Here is a 13,545-nt window from a genome sequence, read left to right as displayed (position 1 = left end):
GCAGATACCCTTTCTGCTTGAATTTCAAGAGGGAACCAAGCTGTTCTCTCCCTATACTCTACAATGATGAGGAACCAAAGATAGGATGAGAAAATGCTCTATGTGATAAACAAGAAGAGAAACCACAGTCCTAGCTTGTCTGACTATGGAACTCATTCCCACAAGAAAACTTGCAGGGCCAGAAACACGCCCCACCCCCTCCTGCAAAAAAAAAACAAAACACCAGAACTCTCTAGGATACTTAGGTTTTCTCATGTTAGAATTGTTCAGCCTACATTTATAGGCATTCTGTAATTAGGAGGTGCCACGTTACCATAGCCAACAATCTTCACATTATTTGGAAAGCAGACAGCAGCAACAATATTCTTTTAAAATGGCTTTTATTGAGACACTTTTAGGGATTCTGCAACATTTCCAGTTGGGAATCTTTATTTCCAACTCTTAGGGTGGCTAAACCCTTTTCTGAATGCCAAAAGGCACACTCCCACCACCTTAATGAGGAAACACACTTATCTGTCTCTACTCCGATATCCAACTGGGACCTGGACCCCAAGCCCCGTGGTGTCTTGTACGAGTCTCATTAGTCCTCCACGTACAACTCAGAAGCCTGTTAATCAGGGAGGGTAATTTCCAAATAAATGTGAGCTGGCCTAAATCCAGCTGGTATTTCTGATTCGGTAATCTACAGCATCTTAATTTGGGGACATCCTGTCCTAAGTTTTGGCTGGCGCATGTAGAATTTATAATCTACCTGTATAACAACAGATGTAACATAGCTCCGTTCCAACCCCAAATTCCTTAAAGGTTCTAATCTATTCTTGCACTTCTTCCTCTACTGTTGTTGAGAAGCTTAACATTTTAGGGAGAGGCTGGTTAAATCTCTACTCTCTGGTAACAGCATTAACAAGAGTCTTTTGGAAAGGGACTCAGAAGTTATGGACATCAGCCACTTCAGACTTCTTTACACCAGTATCCTTGACAGATGACTGACCAGCCTCCTCATGGACTGGAGCATCCCATCATTGTTTTAATTGCTGGAAATGTTGGCCTAATTCTGCTTCCTTGTAACTTTCTGCTTTTTAGTACAAGTTGCTCTTGGGAATCTATGCACGGTAAAAATACCAGCTCCTTCCATCTTCACAGCCCTGTAAGTGTGTGCTCTTCAAAGCCTTTCCCTTAATAGCAAGATGGCCAAGAGTGGCAACAGAGGCAGAGCTGCCTACACTACAATTGTTCCCATTGTAAGGTGAAAACGAACACTTAACTTCATCTACAAGGGAAAAAAAAAACCCATCAAGGCTATTAAGATTCTGCTTGCAAATTAATGCCAATCCATGTTTACATTTTTTTTTTTAAATCACTGAGACATTTACATATATATCCAGGCTCTGCTCCTTAACAAAAGGTGAACTGAAAAACTCAAGGGTGTTTATTTTTCAGTTAAAAGAGAAAAACAAAAAACAAAAACGCAAAACAGATTTTGTACCAGGTGCCTCAAGAGAAAGCATTCTTTATGCAGATGACAGATCTTGGGTTTTCCACAAGTTTCCTCTGTGACTGTGGCTGCCATCTCTGATGAAAGAGTTATGGCATTAAATGGCAAAAGATATAATGGACACACAGAACTGTCATGGGTAATAAAGCAAATATTTACATTAAGCACAATACAGCAATTTATTTAGATGCTTAAAATGAATACAAAGGGAAATAAAGATCACAAAATTATACATACTACAACAGTGTGTCATATATTAGATGGTATAAATGAATGCACCATGATGGTGTTGAACTAAAGATAAAACTAAATATCCAAAATGCAGCACTCATTGGTTTGCTGCTTCAACACAACACACTTTTATACAGATCTAAAAGGTGTCAAAATTAGTAGCTGCAAAGTCAATTCTTGCATGTGATTTTAGCTTAAAAGATTTCAGAAAACAGATCTGAAATACCAGTTTTTGTTTTTGACAGCTGTAATGTCAAGGATATTCAGAACAAGAAAAATCCTATAATACAAGAGAGTCCAGATATATATCTTACGTGGCTGGCCTCTGTTGCAAGATTGTACAAGGTTATGTGCAAAAACTAAGTCTGTCCAAAAGTCCATACTAGCGCAGTTTTGAGCTTTTGCTAGGTAAACTAGATATAGCGTTTATTACACAGCAAGGGCAACACTAAAAAAAAAAATCTATGATGGGCACACAATAACAGTATCATGAGCATCACTTGAATAGGTCTAAAAGACTGTACAAATATACATTTCAACTATTCAGAATGAATACATGAAAAAAAAATCGCTTTTCCCAAAGTCTACTATACACATTAGACTGGTAGCTTGTATGTTGGCCCTACACTACCATGTGAATTAGGTTAACGCTTCTCAAAGACATCTGACCAATCATTTCACAGAGGGAAAGAAATGTTGAAAAGGCAGATAAAATAAACCTCTGCTTTTCCTCGTATGTATTCATGAGCCACCAGCTTATTGGTTTTTCACATTTAGTTACCGTGTCTGTCAGAGAAGGTTCTGAAGCAAGATCAGCCTGTCGTGTCATAGACTTAGAAATAACCACTGGAACTGCAGCGGCCACATGCCCCACAGTCCAACCAGTACTCACAAGGCAGTACTAGTGAGAAGACAGCTTTGCAGTCACACTGAATGGAGATCAGAGTTCCAGGCTGCAGCATGTCACCAATGCCAAGGAACCTGGCACTTAGGCCTGTTGGCTGCTCAGTTTAACTCCAGCTAAGCTGCCATGCATGGGCTCAGCTACTCCGTCAGTCATGTTGTCAAACTGTTCCCCATCCTCACTGTCAATTGTGCTATTCTGCCACTCAATCTGGGGGTTAGATAAGCGCTCATCATTCTCAGCTGCATTCTTCCACTGTGACTGGTCCTTAGACCAAAACCCTTCAACTTTTCCATAGGAACTATTCTTCCATTTCAACTGCTCTCTGTCACCTTGCATGGTAGCCTTTTTTTTGGCAGCTGGCTTACTGCTCCTTGCATCTTCACTTTGGGAAGACTCATCAGACCAGGTTCCTGGTTTCATTTCACAGGTATTGTCCTCAAAGTCTGACACTTGTTGGGATCCAGGCCCACTCTCAGATGGAGAAGCTCCGTCTTTCCACTCAACAACATCGTCTTGGTCAACCTCACTATCAGAAGCATTGTGCATTAGTTTGGTTGGTTCCTCAGTCAAATGAATAGTTTCGTATTTTGAACCATCCTCCTCTTTTTGGTCTAGCTTCTCCTCAGATTCTAAAGCATCCTCAGGAATTACCTTCAGTACATGTTCCTCTGGGTTACTGTTAGAGATTTTAGGCTCAACCTCAAAAACAGGGTCAAAAGGGCTACCACTTTCATTGGATTCTTCTTCCAAATTTCCAAAACTGTCTGAGGAACTGTCATCTTCTTTCCCAAGGTTAAGCTTTTTGTCAGCAGTCTTACTTGCGTTGACTCTGGAATCCTTCTCATCATGATTTTCAAATAGCCACTCAGCATCAAAATCCATCTCATGCTTGACTTTATTTAATTCTTTCATGTTAAACCCCAGCAACACGCCAGGCTTGTACTTTTCACAATCACGGACACATTTCTTCCTTTTGTTACTAAAATGGGAAGCAATGTCACTCTTCCATAACCATAAACTGGCTGCTAGCTTCTCAATTTCTCTCCTGGTAGGATAGGGCTGTTTGTTGAAATACTTTGTTAGAAAGCTTTTCCTGGCTTCATAGGAATCATCTTCATGACCCTTGGGGTCTAAAGCTAAAACAACAGGCTCTTCAGGCTTCTCTTCAAAGAAGCTGGGTGAATCACTATCATCATCTAACTTTCGTTTTTTCAGTAAGGGAAATTCCATTTGCTCATAAGTGCGCTTCACAGGTGCCAGGCTTGGAGACTGATTAAGCCGAGAGGGTGCATTTGTCTTATCCTGGCCATTTTGGGTCTTTCCAACACCCCTGCAGTGAACTAGATGCAGAGTGATAGTCGAGGCGGTCATGTTGCTGGTATACACACCAAGGCAATGGATACATTTGTAGGTGAGCTTTTTCTCAACTGGATGAACCGTCTGAATAACCTGGTGCCTCTCTCGTAAGTGATGTGCAAGTGCATCAGATATGGGTCCTTTTAGGATTGAAAAGCAAAGAGGACAAAGGGTTTTCCCAACATCTTTTTTATAGGGCACTGCAGCTTGAGGTGAACTTTTAACAGGGATATCTGCCTTTTCCTGAACTTTTGGCTGTGGCTTTGGAGGAACTGGAGGGTTATTCTGGGCATGGTAAGCAACAGATTCAGCTGGGGCATCCCTCAGATTGTATGTGGTCACCAGGAGATGGATGTTAGTGTGACTACCCTGCTGCAATGTCAAATCAAAACTCAAAGTAGAATCTGTTTTAGGTCCCATCTCTTCATCGATGTGAACCATCCGCATGTGTGCGGCCATCTTCTCCACATCATTGAAAGTTGAACGGCAATATGGACAAGACAGACCATGAATTAACATATGGTTGAGCAGAGTATCTGTGGGCAAATAGCGATTACAGTAGAGGCATTTGCTAGTAAAATTGTGTATCTTCATAATGTAGTTGGCTACTGCTGGGACTTTCTCAGCTTTATGTTCTTTTTCGAAGTGCACACTATAGACATTTTCAGGAAAAAGCTCATTACAGATTGTACATATTTTCCACTTTTGAGTTGAGGAAGTGTTACCTGGGGGAGGTCCTGTGGCAGCTGCAGCAGGTTTGGAACTGGACTGACCTAACACTCTGGATGCCTGTGACTGGGAGAGGGAAGGAGACTTTAACTGGCCCGATGAGAGAGAAGAGGCATTAGCAGACTGCAGTGAGTATCTTGCTGGTGCCTGGGACCTCTGCTCTGACCCAAGCCCATAAGACCTTCCATTTCCACTTGGAAGTAACTGCTTTACAGACTGAGATTGTTGAGGAATAGAAACTGGTGCGTTGCCACCTAGACCCAGTCTCATTGACTGACCAACACTGTAACCCTGGCCTACAGATTTGACTCCATAGTTGTTCTGCTGCAGGTGAACACTGGACATCATGTTGACTCCTGTAGAATTTAAGTTAGGCTTTGGTATTGAGAGTCGATTCACCATCTGCTGTGATGGTAAAGACCGGACATTTCCAGAAGCAAGGGAACCGATTCTTGGTGGAAGTCCCATGCTCTTCTTGTCTTGAGGTTTGGGAGCAATTAGCATCAAGGGTTTGGATCGGGGAACCACTACATTTGTGTGCCCAATCATGGCAGTGACCTGATAGCCTATACGTTCATGGTCTTCGATGACATGCTGTACCAAAGCTTCATAGGACTTTGGCATGAAAAGGCATCGCTTGCAGTGAATACTACTCTCTTCTCGGGCATTTGAGCCTAAGGGGACTGCCCCATTGAGTGATTTTTCTCCTGCCTTTGCTATGTAAGGTGCTGCCACATGCTGAAAATGTTCCCTGTAAATGTGCTTCCTAACTATTTCGTAAAGAGGATCTCGGTAAGTGCACTTCTTACAGTAATAAACAGCTTGCTCTACACTGTCAGCCTGCTTAGGTTTAAGGCCATCATTTTTGTTTTTATCTTTGAAAGTGCTGAGGCTGCTACTTGGTGCGCTGGCGTTTGGAGCATGAAATATTTTAATGTGTGTTTCCAAAGTCTTTTTGTCTGCATTGAAGGTACAGTAGGGGCAATTAAGGAGAATCCTATTTTCAAAGTCTTCACTATGGACATTTCGGAAATGACTTTTGTAGGCAGAGAAGAATTTTGAGGAAAATGGACAAGCGCTGCAGCAGAAAGGTTTTGTCCGATAGTCCTAAAGTAAACACAAAAACTAAAATTAGAATGCCACTTCAGATAGGCAGTTAACAGATTCCAGATCCCCCCCAGACATTCTTAATAATGCATTTATTTTAGGCCAGGCACGGTGGCTCACGCCTGTAATCCCAGCACTGTGGGAGGCCGAGGTGGGTGGATCACCTGAGGTCAGGAGTTCAAGACCAGCTTGGCCAACATGGTGAAACCCCGTCTCAACTAAAAATATAAAAAAATAAGCTGGGTGTAGTGGGCGCCTGTAATCCCAGCTACTTCAGAAGGGTGAGGCAGGAGAATCGCTTGAAGCTGGGAGGTGGAGGTTGCAATAAGCCGAGACCATGCCATTGCACTTCAGCCTGGGTGACAAGAGCAAAACTGTCTCAAAAGACAAAACAAAAAAAAGCCACAGATTTTATTATGTTTTTTCCTTTTGTATAGTAACTTTATAAAATTGAAACTCAAAAAAAGCTATCCTAAACCAAATATTTTTGTCAGTGTAAATTAAAAAGTCAATGTTAAGTTCCTAATGTTTAGGAAAAAAAAGTCACATTTTAGCCAAACCAAAGACAAATGACTTCAAGATAAACATTTTGCAGCTAGAAATAACAGTAACCTAAATGAAGGAAGTCGCTAAAGACTTCAGGTTTACTACACAGTCATGTGTTGCTAAACCACAGGGATGCATTCTGAAAAATGCATCATGGTGTGAAATCCTAGAGTGTATTCACACAGACCTAGATGGTGCAACCTACTACACACCTGGGTTACATCTTAGGCTACAAACCTGTACAGCATGTTTCTGTACTGAATACCATAGGCAATGATTAACACAACGGTAAATATTTGTATGTTTAAACATAGCTAAGTACAGAAAAAGTATGGTAAAAATACGATATAAAAGATAACTGGTACAACTATATTGGGCACTTACCATGAACAAAGCTTACAGGACTGTAGGTTGCTCTGGGTGAGTCAATATGAAAGCCTGGGGCATTACTGTACACTACTGTAGACTTTAAGAACACTTAAGCTACACAAATTTACTAAAAACAAAACAATTTTTTTGAGACAAAGTCTCATTCTGTTGCTCAGGCTGGAGTGCAGTGGCACAATCGGCTGACTGCAGTCTCAACCTCTTGGGCTCACGCGATCCTCCCACCTCCACCTCAGTCCTGGTGACTACAGGTGTGTGCCACCACACTAGGGTAAATTCTGTAGAGATAGGGTCTCACTCTGTTGTCCAGGCTAGCCTTGAACTCCTAGGCTTGAGCAATCCTCCTGCCTTGGCTTCCCAAAGTGGTGGGATTGCAAGCCACTGTGCCCAGCCCTAAAAAATATTTTTTCTTGAATAATAACCTCAGCTTGCTGTGGTTTATACACTTTTCAATTTTTAACTTTTTTACTCTTTTGTAGTAATACTTAGCTTAAAACACAAACAGATTGGCCAGGCACGGTGGCTCACGCCTGTAATCCCAGCACTTTGGAAGGCCCAGGCGGGTGGATTACCTGAGGTCAGGAGTTTGAGACCAGCCTGACCGACATGGTGAAACCCTATCTTTACTGAAAATACAAAAAATAGCCAGGCGTGGTGGCAGGCACCTGTAATCCCAGCTACTTGGGAGGCTGAGGCAGGAGAATCACCAGGAGGCAGAGGTTGCAGTGAGCCAAGATCAGAGCACAGCACTCTAGCCTGGGTAACATAGCAAGACTCCATCTCAAAAACGAAACAAAACAACACACATTGTACAGCTGTAAAAAAATATTTTCTATCTTCATATACCTATTCTACAAGCTTTAAAAAAAAATTAAAAAAAAAAAAAAAAACTTTCCCAGCACTTTTGAGAGGCCAAGGCAGGTATGGATCACAAGGTCAGGAGTTCGACACCAGCCTGGCCAACACAGCGAAACCCCATCTCTACTAAAAATACAAAAAATTAACCGGACGTGGTGGCAGGTGCCTGTAATTCCAGTTACTTGGGAGGCTGAGGTTGCAATGGGCTGAGATCGTGCCACTGCACTCCAGCCTGGGCGATAAGAGCAAGACTCTGTCTCAAAAAAACAAAAAAAACCAACCAAACAAAAAACAGAAAACCCAAAAACTTAAAAAAACATTTTCTTCCTAAAAGCTAAGACACAAACACATACATTAGGCCTAGAGAGAATGAGGATCAACAGTATCACTACCTTCCACCTTTACATCTTGTCCCACTGGAGGGTCTTCAGGAACAGTAATACACATGGAACTGCCACCTCCCATGGTAACAATGCCTTCTTCTGGATAACTGTGGAAGGACCTGCCTTAGGCTCTTCTTGAGGCCGTGTCACACTTATCAGGAGTGAGTCCAAGGTGCTTTGTTTCCTTTTTTCATCACAGATTTGCTTGTAAGCAGATAATGAACCATGAATATTCTTCTCTATTAACGAAAAGCTTTTGGTAGGTATTGAGATCCATGTTTTCAAACTTTGTTGTTGTTGTTTGAGACGGAGTTTTTTTTCTCTTGTCGCCCAAGCTGGAGTGCAATGGCACGATCTCGGCTCACTGCAACCTCTGCCTCCCAGGTTCAAGCAATTCTCCTGCCTCAGCCTCCCCAGTAGCCCACCACCATGTCTGGCTAATTTTCTTTGTATTTTTAGTAGAGACAGGGTTTCACCATGTCGGCCAGGCTGGTCTCAAACTCCTGACCTCAGATGATCCACCTGCCTCAGACTCCCAAAATGCTGGGATTACAAGTGCGAGCCACCACACCCAGCCACGTGTTTTCAAACTTAAGGAGCTTGCTGAGGTCTGCACTGCTAAATCCTTCACTCTGAATTTTCTTAAGGGTTCTTCTTTTGCTTTTCCTGCAGTTTCCTTTTTCTCTTTCCTCTTCACCTATGCGTTCTTGTTCCAGTTCTCACAGCTCCTCACTAGTCAATTCCTCAGGAACCACCTCTAGGAGCTCTTCTATATCGTCCTCATCCACACTCAGGTTAAAATTGTTTGCCATCTCAACCACAGACTTTGTGATTTATGCAAATCCTTTTAAGTCATGGACAAACCTCGAGTGTATTCTTCCAGATGCCATTCATACACTCCTTGATGATATCACCCCAAGCCCAAGCAAGATTCTTAACGTAGTCACAGATATTGTAATCCTTCCAGAATCGTATCGGAATCTTTAGTGTCTTCCTCAGCTGCGATGACAGGACAAAGGCCTTTCTCAGATAGTAGGCCTTATAAGCTGCTGTAACTCCATCAGTTGGATCAAAGAGGTGGTGTTTGATACTGGGATGAAAAATGCCACTTAAAGGAGGCATCTGCTTATTATCGACAATAAGCAAAAGCTTGAAGGGTATGTTATTCTCTCAATACTACTTCTCAATTTTGCAGGCATATCAATTCAGGACAGCATCTTGAAAGAGGAGCTGGGTCACCCACGACTTATGTCTCCTGCAATGCACGGGCCAAGTGTATGTATACTGATATGCTTGAAGCCCCTAGGGTTCTCACTGTGCCAAATCACAAAGGGTTTCAATTTGTAGCCTGCAACATTGCCCCCAAGCAAGGCTGTCATCCAGGCCTTAAAAGCCTTGAAGCCTGGCATTGCTGTGGTCTCCTTATGGATGAAAGTGCTTTCAGCATCTGTTTCCGGAATAGAAAGGTTTCATCCATACTGAAAATTTGCTCTGGCAAGTGATTTTCCTCCAGACTCAGCTTATCTAGAGTTTCCCAAAATTCTTCAGCTGCCTTCACATCAGCACTCACAAACTCACCACTTTCCCATTATGTAATGAAACTATTCTTTTTATAATTGTTTAAACCACCCAGAACTAGCAGTAAATTCAACATCACAGCCACGTCCAGCCTTTTCTTTCAACACCACACACACAGTTTTTGCTCTGTGATCATCGTGGTGCGGAGAGGTACACAGCACCGTGTGCACCTGTGTCTGCTCTTCACTCCAGGTCATCAGAAGCTTCTCTGTGTCTGATAAAGGTCCTTCTTTAATTTTTGTTAGTCTCATTGCCTTCAATGAAGCAGATGCTTTAACAGCTTCTGTCACTTTGTTCTTGTTCTTCCAAGATCGTAGCTATGGTAAAATGGGACATGCCTGACTGGCAAGAAATAACCATCACTGATTCTCTACCTTCGTAGTCCTTAATCACTTCTAACTCTGTTTTCAGGTCACTCAACATGGCGCCTTACTGGCAACATTATGGATTTTGTATGCTTAGGGGCCATGATGAACAAAATACCATGAGATTAAACCAAGCACAAGAATATGATGCAATCAAGAGACATAGTAAACACAAGCTATATGAGGCTGCTACCAATTTACCATGAAAAGCTGTTTTAAAAAGTAGGAGTACACTCTAAAATAATAAAAAGTATATATAGTAAATACATAAATACAGTTTTTGGTAAGTTTTTAATTGTCATTGTCAAGTAGTCATGTGCTGATGTTTCCGTCTAGTACAGACCGCATATGCGACTATGTTCCCCCAAGATTATGATGGGGCTGAAAAACTTCTGTCACGTAGTATTTACTATATAGTTGACCCTTCAACAACATGGCTTTGAACTGCTTATATGTGGATTTTTTCCAAACAAATGCAGATCAAAGATACAATATTCTCGGGAAGCTCAAATCTCCTATACAGAGGGCTAGCTTTTGGTATATGCAGGTTCCACAGGGCCAACTGTGGGACTTAAGTATGCAAGGATTTTGGTAATGAGGTTTTTTTTTTTTTGAGATGGAGTCTTGCTTTTGTTCCCCAGGCTGGACTGCAATGGCACGACCTCAGCTCACTGCAACCTACACCTCCCAGGTTCAAGCGATTCTCCTGCCTCGCCACCCCAACCCCTTCCAACCCCGAGTAGCTGGGATTACAGGCACCTGCCACCACGCCCAGCAAATTTTTGTGTTTAATTAGCCTAGGCTAATTATGTGTTTGTGTCTTTTTTTTTTAACTTTTTGAACTGTTAAAAACTAAGTTTAAGACTAGTAAAAAGTCTGTAAGTATATGAAGACAAAATATTTTTATATAGCTGTACAATTTTTTTTTTTTTTTGAGCGGAAGCAATGTTCATTGTGAAGAGTGAAAGGACAAAGCTTCCACAGTGTGGAAGGGGGACCCAAGCAGGTTGCCGTGTTTGTGTTTTAAGCTAAGTGTTATTACAAAAGATTCAAAAGTTAAAAATTTTAAAGTTTTATTTTTTATGTAGCCTAAGTGTGCTTATAAAGTCTACAATGGTGTACAATAATGTCCTTCATATTCACTCACCACTCAGAGCAACTTCCATTCCCGCAAGTGCCCAATACAGGTGTACCAATTTTTCTCTTTTATACTGTATTTTTACTGCACCTTTTCAATGCTTCACTATGTTTAGAAACACAAATACTTACCATTGTGTTAATCACTCTTAGGGTATCCAGTATAGTAACATGCTGTTCAAGTTGGTAGCCTAGGAGCAACAGGCCACACCATGTAGCGTAGGGGTATACTAGGCTATACCACCTAGGTCTGTGTAAGTACCCTTTATGATGTTTGTACAACAATGACATCACCTAACAAGGCATTTCTCAGATGGCATCCCATCATTAAGCAATGCATGATGGTATTATGTGCTGTAAATAACTGTATGTGCTATACTTCTATATGACTGGCAGCACAGGTGTGTTTACACCTAGCATCACTACAAACATGAGTCATATGTTGCGTTATGATGTCATTAGGTAGTAAGTTTTTCAACTCCATTATATTCTTATGGGACCACTGTTGTAGATGTAGTCCATCACTGACCAAAATGTCGTCATGTGGTAAACAACTGCGGTAAAATTCAGGGTCCAGAATGTTTTAGTGCAATTAGACAATTACAAGAGATAAAGCTGTATCTTTTGTTCCTTTCCCCATTATGGATAAATTTTCATAGATAAAAGGCAAATCTCCATTTTTTTCTCTGATTAAAGTACAGTGTAGTATCAGATTCAGTGCTGATCAAAAGAAAGACTGATCTGAAAAGCTGGCTTTCTTCTATAAGCCTTGCTGTTCCTTCTCAACCAAGAATGCTTCAAAAGAGCTAATGAAGTAACAGCTGCTTTGATTCAAATCAAGAAGTTAAATAAAAATGTCCTACAGACTGTGAGGAGGGTGTGGTATTTAAAAGCCAATAATACATTATAGAATATACTGATATCAAAGAGTAACTTTCAGAATTATGACTGTTAACACTTATGCAGTCAGTCCCTTCGATGAAGACAGGTGAACTGACACATGCTTGGCAAGAGATCTTTTCTCCCTAGAAACCTACTTTGTTTCAGATACTGGTTTGAACCAAGATGAAATACTCTGCTTCTCCTCAAAGCTCAACTCTTCTTTAGTATTCAGCTATGAGGCTTTCAGATTGATAAAACTGAAATAAATGCCGTGTCCCACTGGAAAGCATTCTCATTCTAAGACTGCTGGTTAGTACCTCTGCCTGGGGTATTTAAAAAAAAAAAAAAAAAAAAAAAAGTCAAATATCTGAGGTAAAGTTTAAAAGTACTAATATTTCATGAAGAGTATGTTCCAATAGATGAACAGATTATTAATGCAGAATGAGAATCACTCCTAAAATAGGTAATGGTAAAAATTGAATTGACAATTACCTCTCTCTATGCAAAAGGAAATACCACCTATACCTCCCTCTATCTGTATGACATCATCTTCATCTACTGACACCTGCTGGCACTGCTAATATTGTTTTTAATGTCAATTTGTAAAAAGTTTTCTCTGTCACTGACATCCTACAGAGTCACCTCCCCAGGCCTCCCATAGAAGTTGGGTGCCATTAACACAGAGAAATAAAAAAAGCTTAAATATAAGGAAGGGTCTTGTCTTTTTCTGTGCAGAAAAAATAATAGCAGCAACACAGATGCAGAAAAATAGAGCCAGAGCACTTTTCGGGGAAATGGTGGGATACAGCAGGCTTCACAACTTTTAAGTAACAAAATTTCCTTTTCTTCTTACACCTCAAGTTTCAGTCCAATGACAAAAAACCACAAACAAAAAGTTTTTCTTAGTCTTCCCACTGGTCGGGAAAATATGAAATGCAATTTTGATACTTTTGATGTTTGGCATTTGCCCACAATCACTGCATTGCTATCAAAGGCCTAGAGCTGAGAGGAGTACACCAAGCAGCTGCCATCTGAGGAGGCCTCCTGTGCCACCACACCAAGCAGCTGCCATCTGAGGAGGCCTCCTGTGCCACTACACCAAGCAGCTGCTACCTGAGGCCTCCTGTGCCACTTACCTGGTTTTTCGTAAGTGAAGGATCCCACAGGCCTACATCCTCCCATGTAGTGTTTTTCAAATAAAAGTCATTAGGTTCAAATTGTTTAAAATCCTAGAAAACAGTGAAAGAAGTTTACAAAAACATAGTGGTATAAATGCTAACCTCATCTTACATGTAAATCCCACCTCTTAACTAAGATGGGGAGAGGCACAGGAAAACCAACGTCAACAAGGACTTAAACTAGGAGTGATGAGGCTCTTAAATATAAAAAGGCATATGGAAGTTGCAGTCTACATTTTGTATCAACCAACCACTTTCCTGATGGTCAGCCAGGTTTCCAAGGAAACTGCTGGAAGTTCTAATTAAGTAAAAAAATTCAGCCACACACTAATATCAAAGCACTTTTCATTAGAGTACTGTAACTTGTCAGTTACAGTACTGGAATCACATCTAAAATATCAATGTT

General features: G+C 41.2%; 1 protein-coding gene across 5 annotated transcripts in view; it reads right to left on the bottom strand.

Annotated features, from left to right (window-relative positions):
- Window positions 1-363: 363 nt before the first annotated feature.
- ADNP (activity dependent neuroprotector homeobox) overlaps window positions 364-13,545 on the bottom strand; it is a 43,695-nt gene continuing 30,513 nt past the window's right edge. For 4 of the 5 annotated variants that reach the window (XM_050807430.1, XM_050807432.1, XM_050807431.1 and 1 more), the window contains 2 exons: window positions 13,098-13,190; window positions 364-5,825 (listed from right to left, as the gene is read on the bottom strand). In XM_050807430.1, coding sequence (XP_050663387.1) covers window positions 2,715-5,825; window positions 13,098-13,190 — 3,204 coding nt within the window. In that variant the 3' untranslated portion in view covers window positions 364-2,714. The remainder of the gene's footprint in view (window positions 5,826-13,097; window positions 13,191-13,545) is intronic. The other variant, XM_050807434.1, reaches the window with a different exon arrangement.

This window comes from Macaca thibetana, chromosome 10 (genome assembly GCF_024542745.1).
Source record: "Macaca thibetana thibetana isolate TM-01 chromosome 10, ASM2454274v1, whole genome shotgun sequence".
Classification (NCBI taxonomy): domain Eukaryota; kingdom Metazoa; phylum Chordata; class Mammalia; order Primates; family Cercopithecidae; genus Macaca; species Macaca thibetana.
This window is presented reverse-complemented; position numbering and strand designations above follow the sequence as displayed.